The sequence below is a fragment of the Saccopteryx leptura genome, chromosome 6 (genome assembly GCF_036850995.1).
Source record: "Saccopteryx leptura isolate mSacLep1 chromosome 6, mSacLep1_pri_phased_curated, whole genome shotgun sequence".
In the NCBI taxonomy this organism is placed as follows: Eukaryota; Metazoa; Chordata; class Mammalia; order Chiroptera; family Emballonuridae; genus Saccopteryx; species Saccopteryx leptura.
The window spans coordinates 77526378-77551988 of NC_089508.1; the positions used below are offsets into that span (position 1 = coordinate 77526378).

At 40.0% G+C, this 25611-nt stretch overlaps 1 protein-coding gene across 3 annotated transcripts in view; it reads left to right on the forward strand.

The window, feature by feature from the left end:
* The window catches only part of TTBK2 (tau tubulin kinase 2), a 215205-nt gene that overhangs the window by 172539 nt on the left and 17055 nt on the right, over positions 1-25611 (forward strand). For all 3 annotated transcript variants that reach the window (XM_066343762.1, XM_066343763.1, XM_066343764.1), the window contains exons 10-13: positions 1729-1886; positions 13094-13310; positions 17929-18140; positions 21132-21720. In XM_066343762.1, the coding sequence (XP_066199859.1) occupies positions 1729-1886; positions 13094-13310; positions 17929-18140; positions 21132-21720 (1176 nt within the window). The remainder of the gene's footprint in view (positions 1-1728; positions 1887-13093; positions 13311-17928; positions 18141-21131; positions 21721-25611) is intronic.

Below are 25611 nucleotides of genomic sequence, written 5' to 3' on the forward strand. Positions count from 1 at the left end.
TTGTTTCTGTATTCCTTATTCCTCCCTACATTCCATAAAATATTAAATATCCCAGTTCTCAAACTTATTGCTTTTCATCTTAATAAGTGGTACCACCATTTACCTAGTGGCTCTGGACAGAAATTTGAATTACTCTTTTTTTTTTAAATTTTTCTGAAGTTGGAAATGAGGAGGCAATCAGACTCCCGCATATGCCCGACCGGGATCCACCTGGCATGACCACCAGGGGGCGATGCTCTGTTGCAACCAGGGCCATTCTAGTGCCTGAGGCAGAGACCATGGAGCCATCCTCAGCGCCCAGGCCAGCTTTGCTCCAATGGAGCCTTGGCTGTGGGAGGGGAAGAGAGAGACAGAGAGGAAGGAGAGGGAGAGGGGTGGAGAAGCAGATGGGCGCTTCTCCTGTGTGCCCTGGCCGGGAATCGAACCTGGGACTCCTGCACACCAGGCCGAGGCTCTACCACTGAGCCAACTGGCCAGGGCCTGAATTATTCTTTATTCTTTCTTTACTTTCATCTAATCCATCAGCAAGTTCAGTTGGCTATACAAATGATACCTAAATCCTACCACTTTTATCACCTCCACTCTTACCATGCTGATTGAACTTCAGTTGCCTCCTAACTGACCACCTCTCCCTAGCATCCTCATCCCCACCTCTGTTTATGGCATCTATTCAACACTTAATAGGCAGAGTAATCTCTTTAAAGCCTGAAACAGACCTTCATAAAATCCTTCAGTGGGGAAGTGCTGATTCCAGGTCTGGGGTTGGAAATGTATGAGATGAATCTCTGAGGATAGGACACTAACAGATAGCAGAGTAAGAGAAATGATGAGGAAAGAATGAGGCTCTAATCATAAATTGAAAATGATGTATACTGTCAGAAACAGTAAAGGAAAAAGGTCTTTGTGAGATCTTTCTCAAGATCAAATCAGACTTTTGTGATTTAAAGGCAAAAATAACTGAAATTATATATACTATAAGTCAAGTAATAGGGCAGATTTCTTTTTGATAATTGTGTACACACACATGCACACACACACATACAGTTTAAAATTTCTTCAAACCCACAAAAATTTGGGAAGAAAGCACAATGAACTTCTGTATAGCCCTTAACCTAGACATACCAGCTATTAACACTGATTACTTATTTAAGTTGTACCATATAAAAATGCTCCTTTTGACAAAAAAAAATCACATAGTTGAAACTAATAATCACATATGCATACAACACACATTTCCTGTTGCTAAACCAGGTTGACATTTTTGGGGAAATAAATGGTGATGGATGGAGACTTGACTTGGCAGGATGAATACACAATATGGTGTACAGAGATGTGTTATAGAATTGTGCACCTGAAATATGTATAATTTTGTTAACCAGTGTCACCCCAATAAATTCAATTAAAAAAAAGATATGATACTTCATATGTATCTTCCAAGAACAAAGACATTCTACTGTGTAACTACAAACCAGTGCCTCAACTGAGAAAAATCAATATTAATTCAAAATCATCACCCACATATAGTCCTTATTTAGATTTCCCTCTTTCTATCATCAGGTTGTTTTTATTGCTTCTCGGCCTTTTGGCTAAAATTAAGTGTAGTACCTGTATCATCAGGTTTTTAAAAAATCTACAAAATTAATTCATGAGTCTGGGGTGCTTTCTCTTAAAGAATAAAGTGACTTTGTTTACTGTTGGCTTACTCTAGTTTTTTTCTTTGTGGTTTAGCTTCTTACATCCGTGTTTGACAACAGCATCAAAACCTTTGGAGTAATTGAGAGTGACGCTTTTGATTGGGAGAAGACTGGAACTGATGGCTCTCTAACAACTGCCACCACTTCTACCACCCCTCAGTTGCACACCCGCTTGACCCCTGCGGCAATCGGGTATGTCCTCAGCAGCCCGCTTAGCAGTCTTTCCTCAATACATTATATTAGCAGAACTTTTTTCATCCAGATTCCCTCAGATGACCAAATGCAAAGAAGTAGTGAAAGTCTATGGATTTTCTTGAATTAACATTGCTCTTTTATATGCCTTTGTTCAGGTTTACTTTTCTTACAAAGTGTTTATAGATCATACTGTAAGATGGGAGTTTAGAGATGTATGACTTGTTGATGTCAGATTAGAGAGGGATTTCTCATCTTCAAAATGAGAAGGAACATTTGTTGCATTTTCTTCTAAAGAATATATGGGACCTGGGACAGAATGAGCCACAATCTTATCTAATTATACTGTGCTTAAGTTTAGTGGAAACAAAACATGCAGCTTGTTCCTCTTACGAGAGTGATTTAATTTTCAAAGTGTATTAGGAATAGATTATGGTGTGTTTCTATCTTCTTGTTTTTGTTTTTGCAGTTATTGTTTTCTCTACATGCATAAATAGTTGCCTTGGGGGGGAGGCAGGTTGTGTATTTTTTTTTCCCCTGACCCATTTTTTGCCTACTCTGGTTGCTTTAAACTGCTTGGTTTTTTAGAAAGCAAATAGGGAAAAAAAATTAAAAAGTAAATAGGAAAAAATCCTCATACAATGTGAGCTAATTGGGACAGTTTATCACGAATCCATTGCTTTGGCTTTATATTGAAAGATGGAATCACTAGAGCTTATTGATCAGAAGAGGTTACATGGACTCATATTTTTTAACATGTTATCTTTGATTAGCTAATCTTAGAATTCTTAAATATGAAACACTGCCTTACCAGGTGGTGATGCAGTGGATTGAGCATCAAACTAGGACGCGGCGGACCCAGGTTTGAAACCCCAAAGTCGCCAGCTTGTGCGGGCTCATCCGGCTTGAGTGTGGGCTCACCAGCTTGAGCACGGGGTCGCTGGCCTGAGCGTGGGATCATAGACGTAACCTCATGGTTGCTGGCTTAAGCCCATAGGTTGCTGGCTTGAGCAAGGGGTCACTTGCTCTGTTGTAGCCCCCCGGTCAAGGCACATACGAGAAAGCAATCAATGAACAAGTAATCAACAAACAACTAGGATGCCACAATGAAGAATTGATGCGTCTCATCTCTCTCCCTTCCTATCTGTCTGTCCCTCTCTCTGACTCTCTGTCCATATATATATATATGAAACCCTGACTAGCTACATCAGAATTACCAGAGATGTTTGTTTAAAATACCTATTCGTAGGACTCACTCCATATCTACTGAGTCAGAATCAAGGGATGTGGCACAGCAGTCCATATGCATCAGACATTTCTCATGCTTCTGAGGTGGGACCCCAGCCACCCTGTCTTATAAAAGAGGAAATAATCCTAAAACTGAATGAATCATACAACTTTAGATAAATATTAGTCACAGAGCTTGAGCTATCCAGAAATTTTTATTCTTTTTTTTTCTTTGCTTGTTTGTTTTGTTTTGATTTTGAGAGTGTGCTTATTAAAGCTGGAGACAATGAAACAAGGAAAGGCTTAGATTAGAAGAAGCAACAGGAGAGAGCCTAGGCAGAGCACTGCTTTGGCTCTCTAGAAACACTATGGAAAAGAAGTGAGGCAAGGTGGGGCTGCTGTCAGTCACTGGAGAGTTAAGAGAAAAGGGGGTGTTGGAGACAGGTTCAGGGGGTTAACCTGGGTTGAGCTGCCGCTACCCTTTGCTCCTGTGGTTGCAAGTCTCATGGGGTTCCTTAGAGTTTAGGAAGTGTGGCATATCCTGGGAGGGAGAGCACACTTAGCAATTTTGATTCTTGTTTTTAGTGCTTTTGTTCTTCCTTTAATCGTTGTTAGAAATAGATATGGTTCCAACTTGCAAATTTCATGTGATAAGAGTTCATGATAACTGAAGTCGATGAAGACAGTGTAAGTTTCTATCTCCCAATCTTTCCTCCTAAAATAAGACAATAACACAAAAGAAAAAAAATGCACCAAAACCATGTCCTTAGGATAGTTTAAAGACCAAGGACTTAAACAAGGGAGGATGATACAAGTATCGTTACCTGTAACACAGAATTGGGTAATGTGGGGTTGACTAGTGAGAAGTAGAAAGAGCTATAAAGAATATAGGAATAGCAAGTATTGTATAAAGTGCAGCTCCTACTCCTAGGATTGAGATCAAGGATCCAAACAAAAAGCTCCCCCAGGTCAGACTCAAGGGCTGAGGTACTGACCTTGTTCCAGAGGGTATGTCCATCTCTCATTGGATGGCAGGGAAGTTGCTCTTATACCACATTGGTAAAATTTGCTGAAAGTTTGCCCTCTGAAACTTGATGGAAATCTGCCCTCTGGGGTACCAGAGAAAGCTATTTATTGGGAGTATCTCACCAGATGCACTCTACTACAAAACTTCTGGTTAATGGGGATTGCTCAGGAAAGCTGTTGGTGGCTGCTGTCTGTGTGAGACAGGCCCTGAAGATATTGCAGTGCTATAGAAGCCTCACTTTGGGAAAAGCCACACATGCTGGAGAAGCTTGCCAAACTATGCACTGGAACCCAAAGCAAAGCACTTTCCTCCTGCAGTTTCTTTCCAGTGCTCCTCACTGACAAAGCTCCAATGCCAGCTGGCAAAGAAAAATAATTCAAGGGCTCAGATCCACTTTCACGGAACAGACAAGAAGGATGAATTTGGAGCTGAAAGGCAATAAATTGCTAATTACAAAGGCACAAAAAGAAAAAATAGTTTACACACAAGAAAGGAGAACTATAAAATCAGAGGACACAATATCTCCCTGAACATAAAAACACATAAAAAAATCACTTAAGTGTTTGGACTTTGCTATACTGACAGAAGAGGATACTAATTAAACTGTGAATCTTGTAAAATAGTCCAATTACACAAACATGAACAAGAAAAAGATTTTAAAGTTGCATAAAATATTATAGTAAAAAATCAGAAAAGAAAATTCAATACATATTAACTAAAGAAATTTCCTCTCAGAAAAAAAAATCATGAAGAAGAAAACTAAAAAAACCCAACAAAACAAAATACGGTAACAGAAAAAACTGTAAGACAAAACCACAAATGGAATTAAATATGTATGCTCATTCATTTGAAGATAGGATAACTACCTTAAATTAGAAATTTAAAAACTAAAAATAGAAACAGGACCCCCCTCCCCAGAAATTGGTGAAAAAGGTGAAAGGGATAAATAAGTACAAATTGCCAGTTATAAAAATAGTCACAGGAATGTAAAGTACAGTATAGACGGGAATAAGTCAATAATACTGTATTGTGATAACTGGATGGTATCAGATGGGTCCTAGAACTATTGGGAGGATCACTTTGTAAGGTAATAAATGTCTAATCACTGTGTTGTATACCTGAAACTAATATAATATTTTATGTCAACTGTAACAAAAATAAATTTAGGCCTGACCTGTGGTGGCGCAGTGGATAAAGGGTCAACTTGGAAATGCTGAGTTCGCCGGTTTGAAACCCTGGGCTTGCCTGGTCAAGGCACAAATGGGAGTTGATGCTTCCAGCTCCTACCCCCTTCTCTCTCTCTGTCTCTCCCTCTCCTCTCTAAAATGAATAAATAAAAAAAATTTTTTAAATAAATAAATAAATTTAAAGAAAAAAGAAATAGACCCTAAAAGGGGAAGAGGGGGGAGAGAAAAAGGTAAAGGAAAACAGAGAATAAGAAATGAAATGAAGACTGAAGTCAGGAAAGAAATGGAAGAAAAAGATATCTCAGAATTGAATAAGCTACAAAATACACAAAAGAGAATAGACTCAAATGAATATTTAATAAAGGACATTGAATAAAATTAGGAAAAAAGCCTCAAGAGAAAAAATAATAAATCATTAACCTACTCTGGCCAGCCGGATAGCTCAGCTGGTTAGAGCGTTGTCCTGATACGCCAGGGTTGCGGGTTCAATCCCCATTCAGGGCACATACAAGAAACAACCAATGAATGAATGGATAAGTGGAACAACAAATTGATTTTTTTTTTTCTCTCTCTCTCTGTTCCTTCTTCTCTAAAATCAATTTTAAAAAGAGTAAAAAAATTTATATAAAAGGGTAGAGAAAAGGTTGTGCATATGGGTGTCTGACAGAGCAAGACTGGGATTCCTATTGTTAGAGTCCCTGAAGAAGAAAATCAAAGCAATACCAGTTAAAACAGAAATTCATTAGCAAAAAGTTAAATAAGAAAACGGGGACTAAGAGTATTTAAAAAGGTATATGTCCAGTCCCTGGCCTGTTGGCTCAGTGAACAAAGCATTGGCTTGGTATATGGATGTCTCAGGCTTGATTCCTGGTCAGGGCACACAAGAGAAATGACCACCAGCTTTTCCACCTCTCCCCCTCCCCGTCTCTCCCTTTGCCCCTCCCACAGCTGGTGGCTCAGTTGAGTGTAGGCCCCGGGCACTAAGGATAGCCTTGGTTGGTCCAGTTGACTGAGCATCAGGTGCTAAAAATAGGTCAGTTAATTTGAGCTTAGGCCCAAGATGGGAGTTGCCAGGGGATCCCAGTCAGGGTGCATGCAGGAGTCTGTCTCACTATCTTCCTTATTCTCACTTAAAGAAAAAGGTGTATGTCCAGCCTGACCTGTGGTGGCACAGTGGATGAAGCATGGACCTGGAATGCTGAGGTCACCAGTTTGAAATCCTGGACTTGCTTAGTCAAAGCACATATGACAAGCAATCACTGAAGAACTTAAAGTGAAGCAACTATGAATTGATATTTCTCACTGCCCCTCCCAATAAATAAAAATCTTTAAAATAAATTTTAAAAAAGGTATATGTCCATAGGTAGCTATTACAACAAAAAGGCAAACCTTCTAAATACCAGAAAGAAAAGTTTATAAAGTACAAGTACTCATCTTGTAGATAGAAACAATATAACAAATATAACAAAATATACATAATTATAAAATACTGTACTATGACAGAGTTGAGATCAAATACAATATATCAGTTGTAGCAATAAGTAACATGGTCTTAACCTCATCTAATAAGGAAAAAGATTTTCAGTTTGGTTTATGTAGCGGGATACATATGCTCTGAACAAGAGACACACCTAAAACAAAAAATGTTTTAGAAAGGGACAACCTGACCTGTGGTGATGGGGTGGATAAAATGTCAACCTGGAATGCTGAGGTCACTGGTTAAAAATCATGGGCTACACCTGACCAGGCGGTGGCACAGTGGATAGAGCGTCAGACTGGGATGTGGAAGACCCAGGTTTGAGACCCCGAGGTTACCAGCTTGAGCGAGGGCTCATCTGGTTTGAGCAAAAGCTCACCAGCTTGAGCCCAAGGTCACTGGCTTGAGCAAGGGGTTACTCAGTCTGCTGAAGGTCTGCGGTCAAGGCATGTATGAGAAGGCAATCAATGAACAATTAAGGTGTTGCAGTGCGCAACAAAAAACTAATGATTGATGCTTCTCATCTCGATCCTGTCTGTCTGTCCCTGTCTATCCCTCTCTATGACTCTCTCTGTCTCTGTAAAAAAACAAAAACAAAAAAACAAAAACTATGGCTTGCCTGGTCAAGGCACATGCAAGAAGCAACTATGTACTACGAGTTGATGCTTCCTGCTCCTGCCCCCCCCCCCCCGCCTTTTTCTCTCTCTAAAATCAATAAATAAAATCCTAGCCTGACCAGGTGATGGCACAGTAGATACAGCATTGGACTGGATTCGAAGCCCTGAGGTCACCGCCTTGAGAGTGGGCTCACCAGCTTGAGTGTAGGCGTGCCGGCTTGAGTGCGGGGTCGCTGACTTGAGCCCAATATCACTGGCTTGAGAATGGGGTCACTTGCTCTGCTGTAGCCCCCCCACCCACCCACCCCACCCAGGCACATATGAGAAAGCAATCAATGAACAACTAAGGTCCTGCAACAAAGAATTGATGCTTCTCATCTCTCTCCCTTCCTGTCTGTCTGTCCCTATCTGTTCCTCTCTCTGTCTCCCTCTCTGTCTCTGTCGCACACAAAAAAAAGAAAAAAGAAAGGGGATGGACAAAGATATACCAGAAGAGCCTGACCTGTGGTGGCGCAGTGAATGAAGTGTTGACCTGGAATGCTGAGATCACTGTTTCAAAACCCTTGGCTTGCCCAGTCTAGGCACATATGAGAAGCAACTACTATGAGTTGATGCTTCCCACTCCTCTCCCCCTTTCTCTCTCTCTCCCCCCCCTCTCCTCTCTCTAAAAAAATAATAATTAATAGAATATTTTTTTTAAAAAGAGATACACCAGAAGAAAGTGGAAACAGTAAGAAGAGAATAATGATCCTAATGTCAGACGATGTAGAATTCAAGACCAAAAAGCTTTAAAAGTTATAAAGAAAGCCTGACCTGTGGTGGCGCAGTGGATAAAGCGTCGACCTGGAATGCTGAGGTCGCCGGTTCAAAGCCCTGGGCTTGCCTGGTCAAGGCACATATGGGAATTGATGCTTCCTGCTCCTCCCCCACTTCTCTCTCTATCTCTCTCTCTCTGTCTCTCTTCTCTAAAATGAATAAATAAATAAAAATAATTTTTAAAAGTTATAAAGAAAAAAAAGTTATAAAGATGGAAGGGTACATTTTAATACTAAATGTCAAAGGTCACAAGTAGACATAGTATTTATTAATATTTAGTCACCAGGGCTTGACCAGTGGTGGCGCAGTGGATAAAGCGTCGACCTGGAAATGCTGAGGTCAGCGGTTCGAAACCCTGGGCTTGCCTGGTCAAGGCACATATGGGAGTTGATGCTTCCAGCTCCTCCCCCCCTTCTCTCTCTGTCTCTCTCTCCTCTCTCTCTCCCTGTCTGTCTCTCTCTCTCCCTTTCTCTCTCCTCTCTATAAAATGGAAAAAAAAATTTTTTTTTTTTAAATTTAGTCACCAGAATTATAGCAGTCACCTTTGAGAAACAGCAACTATAGGAGATTCAAGGACGCATAGATAGAAACATACTATTGTGATAATTGGAGATTTTAATATACAACTCAGTTCAAGACACATAAAGTGAACAAAGAATAAGAAATAGAAGACAAACAACATGGTCAATAAGGTAGCTCTTTTGCATATTTTTCAAACTACACCTTGATAGAGATTGTAACCATCTGCTCAAGTGCCCCAGAAACATTCACAAAAAGTGATCAATTATTAAGTCATTTAGAAAATATAATCAGTGTCATAAAACAGAAATATTACACTATCTGATAACACTGCAATAGAACTAGAAATTACTAACAGAAACAAAAATGTCAAAGTTCTTTCCTCCTGGAAATTTAAAAACCTATTAAACTACTTTTGAGTGAAAGGGAAAAATACAAACTGGAATTATAGAGAAAATAATGATAATTAAAGTACTACATAGAATCTGTGGGATACATTGAAAGCCAAGATCAAAGGAAAATTGGTGGCATTAAACAAGGAGGAACATGTGTCTTATTACTGAAGATATTAATATTGGTAATCTGGTTAAGGTAGCCAGATTTCTCCGCTGTAAATTACTAGAATTTTCCCTTGTACCTTGTTGGAAGATACTTTGAGACTATTCAAATAAACATTTTTCATGATGCTTTTGACCACCAATTTATCCATTAGTGAATCTTGCCTGCAAAGTATTAGGTCCACGCTGCTCAGTGTCCTGACCTCCCGCTTGGTGCATGGAGGGGTTGTTTGGAGGGATACAGTCCCTAAGAGCCGGAGGCAGAGGTGGAGCTGCAGCTGCTGCCCCAGCCCAGCCAGGCCAGAACACTGAATAGGAACTAGGCATTTAACTAGGTCCGTTTTCCTGCCCGGGGCACTTACCATGGTATTTATAAGTTGAAGTGCCTTGGAAAAGGCAAACCTAGAATTGTTACTGTATTTCTCCATGTATAAGACACACCATTTTCCGAAAAATTTGGGGTCTAAACACTGAGTGTGTCTTATACAGTGGTTGTAGTTTTTATTTTTTTACTTGCATTTCCCACTTGATCGCGTGGATGAGGAGTCGTATGAATTTTATGATGAATAAAACTTGAGTTCAATAATTTTATATAATACTTTCTTTTTCAAATTTCGGGCCCCAAAATTAAGGTGCATCCTATACATGGGGAAATATGGTAATATATATATATTAGCCTACAGCATAAAGATTGCATGGAATTTAAACTAGGTGAACTGGAAAAAAAAAGTATTAACCCACAAGCCTACCATTTATTAGCTGGCCCTTTAAGAGAAAGTTTGCTGACCTCTGAATTCTCTGCTTGCGAATGATATAGAAGAATAACTGGAAAGCCCTAGAGAATCAGTATTAAAGAGAAAAATGATGATGTGTGTCCCATTACTCTGAATCTCTTAATAGAAGGAGAAAGTAAGTTCGTGAGAAGGTAGGAGGAAGCTTTAGATGAGGAGTCAGCATATCTTATCTGTAAGGGGGCCAGGTAAATATTTGTGGGCTCTGCTCTCTTTTTCTCCATTATCACTGTTATTGCAGTGCTAAAGCAGCCATAGACTGCCATTCATGGAAATGAATGAGTGTGACTATGTGCAATAACACCATATTAATAAAAAATAGGTGAGCAGGCCAGATTTGGCGCTCAAGCCCTAGTTTGACAGCCCCTTACTTAGATTATGGGGGAGGAAATATAAAAAGGATGTCCATTCTTACTATTTTCCAGTTCTGCCATACACTTCCCTACTTTTCCCCCTAATTTACTTCTATAATTTATATCTTGCCTGCAAACACAGACCATATGATAAAAACACTCTCACATGTACCTTCTCACTCATTCTTATTCCTTAATATAATTTCTCTGGAAAGGAATTCTTTCTGTGTCTCAAAGTCCAGATTGGGTCAGAGTTTTAGAAGAAGAAAGAAAATAATGTAAGGAGTGAAAATGAGAGAATAAATGAGGAGAGGAACCTGAGTGATGTGGAAGACAGCCTGTGTATAGAAGATGGAAGAGTTCCTTGAAGTGTGTGGTATTATATCTACTTCATAATACCACAGATAACAGGTATAAAGGCAACTAAGAATAAAAATAGAAGCAGTTTCACAGGTGGAGGTGTGGTTTGTCTCCCGAGGAGTGAAAAGAAAATGCCAAGGAGCTGGGGTAGTTGGAAAGAAGCAGAGTGGTAGCTAGGCATAAGGAAGAGAATCTGGAAGAACACTGAGTGATTAAACTGGGGGCAGGGAATGTGAGGCTAGTAAACTGAGTTTGCTGGACTCAAATATTTATCCTTTTGCCAGTCCCTTTCTCAGTAAGAGGGAATTTTTCAACATTTGGATTACCATGTAACAGATATATATTAGTGTCCATTGTAATTCCTTGCATCAATAAATAAATTATAATAAACTTGTACCTGAAAAATCTTATAATAGCCAATTTATTTCTGAACTTTACTTTTATAATAAACCCTTTTATTTTAACTATTTTAGGCCAAACTACCTTTTCAAGATGTTTTGTGGGTTTTTTGTTTTGTTTTGTTTTGTTTTTGTGTGTGTAACAGAGAGACAGAGAAAGGGACAGACAAACAGGAAGGGAGAGAGATGCGAAGCATCAATTCTTCGTTGCAGCCCCTTACTTATTCATTGATTGCTTTTTCATACGTGCCTTGACGGGGGTGGGGGGGGACTACAGCAGAGTCAGTGGCACCTTGCCAGCGACCACGGGGTCATGTCTGTGATCCCATGCTCAAGCCAGTGACCCCATGCTCAAGCCGAATGAGCCCATGCTCAAGCTGATGACCTCAGAGTTTCGAACCTGGGTCCTCTGCATTCCAGTCCTGCGCTCTATCTATTACTCCACCACCAGGTCAGGCATCAAGATGTTCTTAATGTCAGAACTTCAGGTACTATATACATTATAAGGCTAAAGTGTTTTTTTTTTACCTGGGAGCCATGGGCAGTGCTTTTCTACGTTACCTCTAACCTGCTGATAAAGAGGCTCATGTTCTAGCATTAACCTTGGTAGGGAGATGTGGTAAGTGAAGGTGATCAAATCAAGTGGAACAAGTCCCTGAAAAGTGACTGATCTTTGTTTTCACAGCATGACATATGTATGACACCTGGGCCAGGGTGTAATCACTACACTTAGAGTGGTTCACTGAGAAGATGCCTATTTTGCCACTCATAATAATTGTGTCAGTATAACCTACTGGTTTTCTACTTTTAAAAATTCCAGATCACTTCTATGAAAAGGTTTCATTGTGTGCTAAATATTGTGTTTAGTCAGCAGTATTTTTTTTAAAATAATCGAGTGTAGTGTTGAGTGCTGGAGCGTTAGAGCTGGCAGGGGCTGATCACTTTGTGAGTGGTAACAGAACTAGAAAAGTCCTTCATGGGTCAGAAGTCTAAGGGAGAGGTAACCAACCATGTAAACAGGACATGAAGTTCTTTGGAAAGAAATATGTAGACAAAGTGCCAATTTATATTTTCTGTATTGTTCCTTGTTAGTTCATGCAAATATATGAACTGCATAATTGTAAATTTTGTAGTTTCCCCTAGAGGGCAAGAATTTCCTTCTCTTTTTGTCCCCTAGGGTACTTAGTAAAAAGTCCGTAAATGAAGAAACAAATGTATATTTCACAGTATTAAAAAATGAAACATAACTTATGATACCTGCTTATATCATATGATACTTAACATTTTTCTTGTTTATAATTTTTGTTATTCTCTAAGAAAAATGAGTAACCTGACCTGTGGTGGTGCAGTGGATAGAGCGTTGACCTGGAATGCTAAGGGTGCAGGTTCAAAACCCCAGGCTGGCCAGGTCAAGGCAAATACGAGAAGCAACTAATATGAGTTGAAGCTTCCTGCTCCCCCTGCCTTTCTCTCTCCCTCCCTCTCTCTCTCTCTTCTCTCTCAAATCAATAAATAAAATATTTTTTTTAAAAAGAAAGAAAAATGGGTAAAGAACAGAAAATACAAAAGTTGACAAATTTCTTGGAAAACAGAGCAAATGTTGCCCACTTTTAAAGTAATTGTTAAATCAGTGAATTACTACTGTATTAAAATTTTTCTTTTTAAATCAGGTTGAAAATTCTGTTGATCAAAATGTAGAAGTTTTGTTTTGTGGAATTGTCATAGCCTGTTTCCGGGGTTTTGGGTTTAATCTTATTTTGTTTTACTCTCTTGATATATATAGACTTTATCACTTAACTCCAGAAACAATGTAAAATATCTCATAGTAATTTTTGATTCTGTTGTTAAGTCTACCTTTTCTTCACTCCTCATTTTTAGAATTGCCAATGCCACTCCCATCCCAGGGGACTTGCTTCGAGAAAATACAGATGAAGTGTTTCCAGATGAACAGCTTAGTGATGGGGAGAATGGCATCCCTGTTGGTGCACCACCAGATAAATTGCCTGGATCTCCAGGACATCCTCATCCCCAGGAGAAGGATGTCTGGGAAGAGATGGATGCCAACAGGAACAAGATAAAGCTTGCAGTTTGTAAAGTGCGTATTTCTTACATAGGAAGTAATATCTTTCTATGTGCTTATTTTTTTTTCCTGTTGCTGTAGCAAACTATTTTCAATTTTGAATGAGAAGTAGACAGAACATTGTATTGCTAGTTACTTCTCTATTTGTAATTACAATATTTTGGCTAATTTTGCCCTCAACATTGAAACATGGACACTGAACATTAATCTTTATCTTGTATTTTGTGGAATGATAAAGATATTTTAAAAAATAACCAACACTAAGATGAAAACACATCTATAGAGCAGAGTTAATAGTCTTTCTAAATAATGTGACAAGATCGTAGGCTTCTTCTTATGGTGTGGACCAGGGGTAGTCAAACTTTTTCTAAAAACCGCCCACTTTTGCAGTGCTGGTCAACCTAGTCCCTACTGCCCACTAGTGGGCGTTTCAGCTTTCATGGTGGGGGTAGCAGAGCAACCAAATGGTGCCGTGATTGGCCCATCATGAAAGCTGGACCGCTCACTAGTGGGCGGTAGGGACTAGGTTGACCAGCACTGCAAAAGTGGGTGGTTTTTATAAAAAGTTTGACTACCCTGGCTGTGGACTGATGAAGCTATGAGTACCTATTCTGAAAACTGTCTCAAATGGAGGTGGGGAAGTGCAAGTGGGAAGTGGTAAGTTGACTGAGTGGACGTTGAACAAATGACATGAATTTTAACTCATTAGGATTGCCAGCAGGCCCACCTGTAAGTGTGGAGAGAGATCTAGATTTCTGAATAAAATGATTAATTTTTAGTAATCTTGAGGCAGATTTTTTCCAAATTTCTTTCTGATCTTATTTTTCCTTATCATTTCCATTTTCATAGAAGATTAAAAGAAGATAAATGGTGTGGAGGAACAGGAAATTAGAAATCAGTTAGTTTTTGGTTTAGTATCAAAGAAAGTTAAGTTTATAGGTCTGTAAAATGAGACTTTGGGCTCATACCTGTTATCATGATGGATAGAAGGTTGTCTAGCCATGGTTTTTGAACGGGTATTGTATCTTGAAAAGAATCCTCTATCATCACTTCTGAAGAGCTTGGTCTGTCTTTGGACAATATATACTATATTGTTAAACTATATAAGTTAAAAAATTAACATTGTATATTTTCAGTCAGGGGAATCATTTGCCAGAACATTCTCTGCATATATGTGCTATGGTGCACTGTTGTCTAGCTGTTGAATTACTTACTATTTGGACTAAACTAATAGTAATAAAGAATAAATAGTGAAAAAGTGGTCAGAAAGTCAGTGTCGGATTTTTAGCTATAGACATCTTTATAGCACTGGGAACAAACTGTTCTTGTGGTAAAAAATCTCTAGTTGCCAGCCCACATGGGTCGATGTCTGTATATTTGAGAAGGTGAAATAGCACTTGGTATAAATCTTAGTTATTTAGTTTTCTTACATCCATTATCACTATATAATCTCTTAGTTCTCTTCTGTTTTAATTCTTCCTTTTTAAAAAATACTCAGATTATTATTGTTGTTCATTCATATAAGTAATATTTTTGTGAATTTTTCAAAGATACTTACCATTTCCTTGCATTTTTGGAAGTCCTGGACTCATGACTTTCTTCCTGAAATATTTCCTTTAGAAGTTCCTTTAGCCTGACCAGGCAGTGGCGCAGTGGATAGAGCGTCGGACTGGGATGAGGAGGACCCAGGTTCGAGACCCCAAGGTCACCAGCTTGAGCGCGGGCTCAACTGGCTTGAGCAAAGCTCACCAGCTTGGACCCAAGGTCACTGGCTTGAGCAAGGGGGTTACTCGGTCTGCTGAAGGCCCACGGTCAAGGCACATCTGACAAAGCAATCAATGCACAACTAAGGTGTCGCAACGAAAAACTAATGATTGATGCTTCTCACCTCTCTCCGTTCCTGTCTGTCTGCCCTATCTCTCTCTCTGTCTCTGTAAAAAACAAACAAACAAACAAACAAACAAAAAAGAAGTTTCTTTAGCTGAGGTCTTTTGGTAGAGAACTTAGCAGTAAATATATTTATTTCAGCCTCATTCTTTAAAGATAATTTATGCTGGATTCAAATTTATTATTTGTTTGTTTATAAATTTCATTTATTGACTTTTAGAGAAAGAAGAAGGGTGGGGAGAGAGAGAGAAACATCAATTTTGTTGTTCCACTTTTTTATGCATTCATTGGTTGGTTCTTGTATATGTACCTGATGAGGCATTGAACCCCATAACCTTGGCTATTGGAATGACACTGTAACCAACTGAGCTACCCCACCAGAGCTAGAATCAGTTTTTGATTGATAGTTATTTTTTCTCACTTCATCTATTGGCATCTGAAGTATGCTATTATTCTATATTTTTCTTTGTAGATCCTCATTCTACCTGTCCTCCCTCCCTAGCTACTCTTTCAATTTTTCCATTGATTTGAGAGTGAGAGAGAGAGAGAGAGAGAGAGAGAGAGAAAGCATCAACTCATTGTTCCACGTAGTTGTTCCATTTATATAGTAGTATGTACTCATTGATTGCTTCTTGTACATTACGTGCCCTGACTGGGGATTGAACTGGTGACCTTAGTGTGCTGGGACGATGCTTTATCTACTGAGCCACCTGGCCAGGGCCCCTTCCCATCTACTTTTTAGTTTTTCTTCTTGTCCTTGGTGTTTTGCATTTCAACTAAAATGTGTCTAGGCATATATTTCTTTTTGTTTATTCTACTTAGGATATCTTACGTAGTCTGAATCTTTGATTCACATATTTTTGTTTTTGTTTTTATCAGTTCTGGGAGATACAGAGACATTCTCTGCCTAAATATTGCCACCTCTTCATTCTTTCTGTTCTTTCTTGGATTTGAATTAATTATATATTATGCCTTTTATTCTATCTGTCATAAATCTTAATTTTATTCTATTTGTGATTTTAGGGAGAGAGGGGGAGAGAGAGAGAGAAAGAAAGAAAATGAAAGAAGAAAAGGAAGGAAAGAAGGAAAGAAAGGAGGGAGGGAGGAAGGATGGATGATTGATTTGCTGTTCTACTTATTTATGCATTTATTGGTTGATTCTTGTATGTGCCCTGATTGGGGGGGGGGGGGATCAAGCCTTCAACCATGGTGTATTGAAACAACACTCTAACCAGTGGAGCTATCCCGCCAGGGTTTTAATATCTTTTTTTGTATTTTTCTCACCTTGCTGTACTTCATTCTAGGTCATTTCTTTTTCCATGTCTTCTAATTCACTAATTAAAAACTTTGACCTTTTATAGCTAATTTGTTTAAATTGAAGATTGAATACTTAATATTAAATTCATCAGTTAATTTCAATCAAATAATCCTTTCTTGATCTTTGTGGTAATGACTTTTATTTAAATATTTTATGCATAGCTGTTTTGTATTATGCACCTGAACAAGTTTGATAGCAGAAGTGTTTGGGAACATTACATTTTAAAAAATTATCTCTTTTACTATCTCTTAGTCATGATGCCATGCCTTCTCATGTGTTTGACTATCTTCAATGTTTTACTAATTAAAAATTGGTGGTGGCTTGAGCACATGCTAACCAGCTTGAGTGCAGGGTTACCAGCTTGAGCATGGGATCATAGACATGACCCCATGGTTACTGGCTTGAGCCCAAAGGTCACTGGCTTGACACCCAAAGTCACTGGCTTAAGCAAGGGGTCAATGGCTGAGCTGGAGCCCCCTGGTCAAGGCACATATGAGAAAGCAATTAATGAACAACCTAAAGAGCTGCAACTATGTGTTGATGTTTCTCCTGTCTCTCCCTTCCTGTCTGTCCCGCTCTCTCGCATACACACACTAAAATAATAATACTAATTATTATTATTGATGGGGGTTCTATAGACTTAAATTGGGGAGTGGAGAAACCTTTCTCCAGAGAAGATTGTCTTCTGCTTCTGCTGCTAGCCAAAGTGTACCTCCTGTTAACACCAATTGCGCATCTTCTTGAGGATCATTAACCAGAAAAGATGTCCCAGATTTCCTTTTCCCATTCCACTAATGGTGTAAGTCTTAATTTCCCTGCTGACTGTACTGCTGTAGGTATCTGTCCTTAGATGCCCCACCGCTCTGTGCAGCCTCCTGCTCTACCCAGCTACTTGTTGTTTAAACACCAGGTTTTCTTCTTGTTTCTTTTTTGGAGAGGAAACATGGCATGGGGTATTGTGGCTTCCCAGCCTCCCATGGCTTGTGAAACCACTTGTCTCAAAGAGTATGTCATTTCCAAGTTTTAGTTTTAGTTTAGTGCAGCGGTTCTCAACCTGTGGGTCATGACCCCGGCGGGGGTCGAACGACCAAAACACAGGGGTCACCTATAGGTTTAGTGGATGGGGTCCTAGAAGCTCCTAGTTAAACATAATACAAAAAGCCAAGGTTGTTGAACTTTTTAGACTGTTTATTTTTATATCAAAGATTTAAAAAAACTAAAATAATACAGAAACTAAGAAGAAATTAAGAAAACTCAATTTATAAAGGATTAATAGACAATATGTAATGACTTAAACTAGCTAAAATATCCTAATGTTCTGAGAACTCCTCCCAATTATTTGCTTATGTTATATTGAAAGATTTCAGTGATGACTACCACATGTGGTAATTGGAATGTTTTTCATGGTTTTCTTTTATATTTGTTTAGGCTGCTACTGAAGAGGAGAATAGCCATGGTCAAGCAAATGGTATTCTGAATGCTCCAAGCCTTGGTTCACCAATTCGTGTCCGCTCAGAGATTACTCAGCCAGACAGAGATGTTCCGTTGGTGCGAAAGTTACGTTCTATCCACAGCTTTGAGCTGGAAAAACGTCTGACATTGGAGCCAAAGCCAGATGCTGATAAGTTCCTTGAGACCTGGTATAAAATAGTTTTTCCTCTTTTTTAAAAGCCACTAAGATATTATTATTTTAAATATTTATTTACTTATTTCTATTTAAAGTCTTTTAAATAAGAAATTCTTGCATTTTTGTAGCACTAATTTGATTAAGCTCTCATCATCATCCATGTTAATTATCATCCTGACTTTTTATGTAAATTGTCTCTTAATATTGTTACAAGTTCTGTAGCATAACCTTTGGCTTTGGGAGCCGAGCAGTGGGAGCTGGTAACTTCACAATTCTAGGTATAAGTCAAACTAACATTTTGAAGTGATTTTGTTTGGAAGGTGATCTCTTTTATTGGAATGGAGAAGATGCAGTGTAGAGTTTGAGAGAGCATTAAGCAGAAAGAAGGGGAATACATGAAGGAGAGAAAAAAGTAACTTATACACAAGGAATAGGCAATTTATTTATTTATTTTTTCCAAGTGAGAGAAGGAGAAATAGAGAGACAGACTCCTGCATGCTCCCTGACCAGGATCCACCTGGCAGCCCCCATCTCAGGCTTATGCTCTGCCCATCTAGGCCATGCTTTCAAGCAAACCATTTTTAGCTCCTGAGGCCAAGGCTCCATGGAGCCATCCTCAGCACCCAGAGCCAGTGAGCTCAAACCAATCAAGCCAGGCTGCAGGAGGGGGAGAGATAGAGAGAAGGAGTGTGTGTGTTGAGGGAGGGGAAGCAGATGGTTGCTTCTCTTGTGTGCCCTGACTGGGAATTGAACCCAGGACATCTATACACCGGGCTGATGCTCTACCACTGAGCCAACCAGAGCCAGGCAATTTATTTTAATGAAGGCTTTCTGTGAGTAAGTGCTGTAGGAAAAATAGATGTTAAGGAAAGGTGGAACTTGGAGAGCCATACATTCATAATGACTATTTGTAGTTCATGGTTATGAGGCCCTTTATCCTCAAACTTTGATAACAGAAGACAGAATGAGACTTTTAAAAGAATTTGGGGTATAATTATAGAAGGCTTCAACAATATTAAAACCCAAGTGACTTTTAATAAATATAGTCACACTCTTCACTATTCCCTGGTGACTACTATTTGCAATGAATATTAGGTTAGAAGGACCTTGTATTTGACATGGTAGTTACTATATCTAAAGACAGTTCAGCCACTTTGGCCTAGTCCAGTCTGGCTTCCATTTAAACAGTCCTTTATTCATGTGTATTCTTCCTCACATGGTAATCATTCAGTCTCACAGCTATGTGATGTAAGCTTGTGTCTACGTGTTGATATGCTCAAAAGGATGAACTAGGATATTGTATTTAAACATTTTGTTTTTGTATTTTTCTGAAGTTGGAAACAGGGAGGCAATCAGTCAGACTCCCGCATGTACCCGACCAGGATTCATCAGGCATGCCTACCAGGGGGCGATGCTCTGCCCATCTGGGACGTTGCTCTGTTGCAACCAGGGCCATTCTAGCGCCTTAGGCAGAGGCCATGGAGCCATCCTCAGTGCCTGGGCAAACTTTGCTCCAATGGAGCCTTGGCTGAGGGAGGGTAAGAGAGAGACAGAGGAAGGAGAGGGGGAGAGGTGGAGAAGCAGATGGGCGCTTCTTCTGTGTGCCCTGGCCGGAATCGAACCCGGGACTCCTGCACGCCAGGCTGACGCTCTACCACTGAGCCAACTGGCCAGGGCTGTATTTAAATATTTTGAGTTGCGGCTAAGATTGGGAATAAATATAAAGGTACAATAGGGGTAAAAGCTTAGTTTGGTAAAGAATTAGTCTAATAAAAAAATGGAACTTTTAAAAAAGAGAGTACATGTTAAGGGAAGAGATGAGTTATAAGACAAGGTGAGAACAGAAGTTATCCAAGAAAATGAATTTAAGCCAGAACCTAGAATGAAGAGGAAATTGAAGCACCTAATTACAAACTTAAGGAAAGGAAATAGTCTATTACTTAAAACTACTTCCCTACAGATGAGATCAGTTCTCAAAGCCAGTGCAGCCAAATACCATGTTGTCATACCATGTTACGTGCCCCTCAGGTAGCAGAGAGATTTGTATATACAATGTCAACTGCCTCTTAATCCAGCAAAACTAAAAATATGCCCTGAAGCTTCTCCCATTCCACTGTCACCCTCACACACTATCTGTGGAGTTCTGTGTGCATAGTGGGCTGGGTGTGGTTGAGCAGGTACAGTACCTTCTCTTCTTCAAAGCCCTGCCTTTGGAGCTGTGTAGTTGAATGAGTATACATTTACATACATCACTAGAGACAAACAAATGCAGAAAGTATTTTCCTTATGTATACTATCTTCTTTATTTCCTTTTGTAGGGCTTTTGGTGAGGCAGAAGCCCCTTGGTTATGTTGTTCTCAATCCCTCAGAGAGAACAGAGAGTAGTGTGATTGAACTGGCAAAGCAAAAGTGAACTGGATCATACAAGTCAACCCAGTCAGGCTTCTCTCCTGCCCTGCAGCAGGAGAGACATCTTCCTCCCATAGGCTCCATCTTCCAAAACAGGATTGTGACAGGTGGAGAAGAGCATTAGCAACCTGTGAAACTCTTTTTATGCTTTATCCATATTTTTTCTCTGATCTCTGTGTGAATAATAGTTCTGTATAGAGCAGGGGTCCCCAAACTTTTTACACAGGGGGCCACTTCACTGTCCCTCAGACTGTTGGAGGGCCGGACTATAAAAAAAAAACTATGAACAAATCCCCATGCACACTGCACATATCTTATTTTAAAGTAAAAAACCAAAACGGGAACAAATACAATATTTAAAATAAAGAACAAGTAAATTTAAATCAATAAACTGGCCAGTATTTCAATGGGAACTATGCTCCTCTCACTGACCACCAATGAAAGAGGTGCCCCTTCCATAAGTGCTGCGAGGGCCAGAAAAATGGCCTCAGGGGGCCGCATGTGGCCCGCGGGCCGTAGTTTGGGGACCCCTGCATAGGTTATATAGTAAATATTACCCTTGGACAATTGAATAACTTTTCTTTGTTTTCTTAAGTTTGGAGAAAATGCGGAAAGATGCCAGTACAGGAAAGGAATCTGTTCTTTCTGCTTTGCTTCATAAACCTTGTGTTCCTGCTGGGGCCCGTACTGACCACGTCTGGAACTGTGATGAAGAATATCCTCCAGATGCTTCTAAACCTGCTTCTGCCAACACCCCTGAGCAGGCAGATGGCGGTGGCAGCAATGGATTTATAGCAGTTAACTTGAGCTCTTGCAAGCAAGAGGTTGATTCCAAAGAGTGGGTGATTGTAGACAAGGAACAAGACCTTTGGGATTTTAGGACAAATGAGGCTTTAGGCCATAAAACAACAGGAAGTCCTTCTGATGAGGAGCCAGAAGTACTTCAAGTCCTAGAAGAATCACCTCAAGATGAAAAGCTCCGATTGGGTCCTTGGGCAGAAAATGTTCATTTGAAAAAGGAAACCTCAGGTGTGATCTTAGCACTTTCTGGGGAGTGCCCTGTCACTGCTGCTTCAGAACAATATACAGATAGGCTGGAACTCCAGGCTGGAGCTGCTAGTCAGTGTATTGCAGCGACGCCCACAAGCCCAATGGAGGCACAAGCAGAAGGACCCCTTACAGCGGTAAGAGATTTTTTTCTTGTCATTTATCTCTGTTATCCACTCAAGGTATTATTAAGAAAGGACTATCAGTTGATCAACTAAGGTTCTTCAGCACAGGCCTAAGTAGGCAAATGGGTATAGGGAGTGATGTCTGGACTAGTCAGTCTTCCAATATAAAATTTCTCAAAAAGTAAGGTTTCCTGTCAGGATACCAACTCAAATACACAAAATGTCATTATACCCTAATTTCAGAGTAACAGTTATAATTAGACCACAAGAACGATCTATGTGTGTACATATAATTTGATTTTCAAAAAACCTTGTAATTCTAGATTTTTAAAAAAAATGATTGATCTTAAGAGTGAGGAAGGGAGAGAGATAGAAACAGAGAGAGAGAGAAAAAGAGAGAAACATCAATTTTGTTGTTTCACTCATTCATGCCATTATTGGTTGATTTTTGTATGTGCCGTGACTGGAGGTTGAACCTACAACATTGGTGTATCACGATAACACTCCAACCAGCTGAGCCAAGGGGCTAAGGCTAATTCTAGATACAGTGGTGCCTTGAGATACGAGTTTAATTTGTTCTATAACCAGGTTCGTAAGTCAGTCAACATGTATATCAAACAAATTTCTCCCATTTAAAATAACTGAAATAGCCCTGGCCGGTTGGCTCAGCGGTAGAGCGTCGGCCTAGCGTGCGGAGGACCCGGGTTCGATTCCCGGCCAGGGCACACAGGAGAAGCACCCATTTGCTTCTCCACCCCTCCGCCGCGCTTTCCTCTCTGTCTCTCTCTTCCCCTCCCGCAGCCGAGGCTCCATTGGAGCAAAGATGGCCCGGGCGCTGGGGATGGCTCTGTGGCCTCTGCCTCAGGCGCTAGAGTGGCTCTGGTCGCAACATGGCGACGCCCAGGATGGGCAGAGCATCGCCCCCTGGTGGACAGAGCGTTGCCCCATGGTGGGCGTGCCGGGTGGATCCCGGTCGGGCGCATGCGGGAGTCTGTCTGACTGTCTCTCCCTGTTTCCGGCTTCAGAAAAATGAAAAAAAAAAACAAAAACTAAAATAACTGAAATAAATAAATTCCAGCCCTGTGAAACATCCCCAAACTATCCTAAATTATGAAAAAGCATGTTTTTAATTAAGAAACACACATGTATACTTTACCAATGCATAAAAAAATATATGAAATAAAAGAAAAAAGTGTTATTTAGTACTGTGTTCTTACCTTGGAGACAGACGAGTGTGGCCAACGGAGGTGAATGGCGGAGGAGGAGGGAGGAAGGGATGCAGGCACTGTAGATACAAACTAAAAATGCACTTTCTTAACACTCAATGTAAACCAAAACTGCACTTTCTTTACTGAAAATGAAACCACAAAAACTTAATTGTAAAAAAATGCACTTTCTTAACTTTAAACTTAACCTAAGCTTAACATTACATATTTTTCGTTTAATCATCACCTGTTTTTGCCTTTTTGGCTGCACTTTCGGCACTTTCACTTGTAGGACTTTTGAATAAAAATCCAAAGAGGTTTGCTTTTGCCTGCCTTTTAAAATGTTATGGAAATGTGACAAACAAGTGTCATTAAAAAGTGCTGAAGCACGACCAGTTGAAACTTTTTCTGGGTGTTTCTTTTCAATGAAACTTGAAAGCTTCTCCCACATTGCCAGCATGTCTTTAATTTCACTTGTAGAAATCACTTCCTCTGACTCTACCTCCTCCTCACTACTAATCTCTTGCAGAAGCTCCGTATGTTGCATCACCTGTAGCTTCTTCAACTCCTCAGTTGAGAGTTCCTCCTCATGTTCCTCGATGAGCTCGTTTATGTCACTCTCATCTACCTCCACACCCATCGACTTTCCAAGAGACACAATCTCCTCCAACGCTTCTACCTTGGTCTTGGTCTCTGGTTCGAATCCTTAGAAGTCCCTGATGTAACAACATCAGGCCATAACTTTTTCCATACCGAGTTCAAGGTTCTTCTTGTAATCTCTTGCCATGCCAAGTCAATAATGCGTAAACGTATCACGATTTTGTAGTGATCTTTCCAAAACTCTTGAAGGGTTAGATTTGTATTCTCAGTCACCTCAAAGCAGTGATGGAACAAGTGCATTGTATAAAGCTTTTTAAAGTTGGAAATGACCTGCTGATCCATAGGTTGCAAGATTGAAGTCGTGTTGGGTGGGAGGTAGAGAACTTTCACGAATTTGAACTCATCGAGAATGTCATCTTGAAGACCAGGTGGGTGGGCTGGAGCATTTTCAAGGATTAGTAATGCTTTCATCAGGAGTTTATTTTCTTGAAGATATTTTTTCACTGCAGGACCAAAGACGTGATTTACCCATTCAATAAAAAACGGCCGCATAACCCATGCCCTAGCATTGGCGTGCCACATAACCTGTAGTTTTTCTTTAAGAATCTTGTGAGTCTTAAAGGCTCGAGGATTTTCGGAATGATACACTAGCAGTGGCTTTACTTTACAGTCACTGCTAGCATTTGCACACAATGCAAGGGTCAGACGGTCCTTCATGGGTTTTTGGCCTGGCAGCTTCTTCTCCTCCGAGATGATGAAAGTCCTCCAGGGCATTTTTTTCCAAAACAATCCTGTTTCGTCAGGGTTGAACACTTGTTGGGGGATGTAGCCTTAAGCCCAGCAAAACGTGCAATGTACTCCTCAGCTGCCTTAACGTCAGCACCCGCAACTTCATGCCTCACCACTGAATGGATGCCAGATCTCTTCTTGAAATTTTCAAACCAGCCGTGACTTGCTTTAAACGTATCTTCTGCTGCCTCTTTTGATTGACTCAAAAGACTCTTCAAGTCATCGTAAATAATATGTGCTTTTCGCATATACAGTCTCCGTCACTGTATCTCCTGCCAGCTCTTTCTCTTTCACCCACTCCAGCAGAAGCCTCTCCATTTCTTCATGGATATTTGTCCTTAATTGGGACAGAATTGTAGTTCCTTTTCTCTGGATTTGCGCTTTTGATGGCATCCTTTTGTTTAAGGATGGTACAAATTGTAGATGTATTGCGGTCGTACAGCCTTGCCAGTTCAATCCCTCGTACACCACGCTCATGTTTTCCTATTATTTCTTGCTTTACTTCTGTCGACATCATTCTCTTCTTCTTCTCACCACTATTCTTTACACTCACTTTCTTCAGGCTCATGATAGCATACCAAAAAAGTTAGTAAAAAATGCAAAAATGATGCAAGAATGAATACAGCACATGAGATTCGACTTGATTCTGTGGGTAACACGTGAGAAGGAACAAGATGCTGGTGTTGTGCTGCTGATACTGGACCCATGTGCCAGCGCACCAACTAGCGGCAGCTTCCCAAATCACAACTCGTATCTCGGAATTTTGCTTGGATCTCGAACAAAAATACGGACTGAGTTGCAGCTCGTATCTTAAAAAAAAATTGTATGTTGGTCTGCTCGTATCTCAAGGTACCACTGTATTTTGAATATCTACATTAGATATATGGTGAGCCAGACCAGTAGTGGTGCAGTGGATAGTGTCAACCTGGGATGCTAAGGACCCAGGTTCGAAATCCTGAGGCTGTTGGCTTAAGTGTGGGATCATAGAAATGATCCAAGGTCACTGGAAGGAACAGTCCACAAATCTTAGGCTTCGGTGGGTACATCTGTCCTTACATGGATGGGAATACCAGGTTTTCTTAAAATCCACCATCATCTAGCAGCCCTCTCTTCCAACTCACCAGAAACAACACTGTTGTTCCCAGGCTGAAATGTTTTCTGTTAGAACATAATTCCTTATACAGATATAAAACAGTGAGGAGATATAACAAAATTTAATTTTGTAAATAGCTCTGTAGGAATTTGCCTGCACTACAAAATAGAAAAAAAAAAGCCTACCTCTTTTTTTAAATGTTAGGTAATCCTTTTT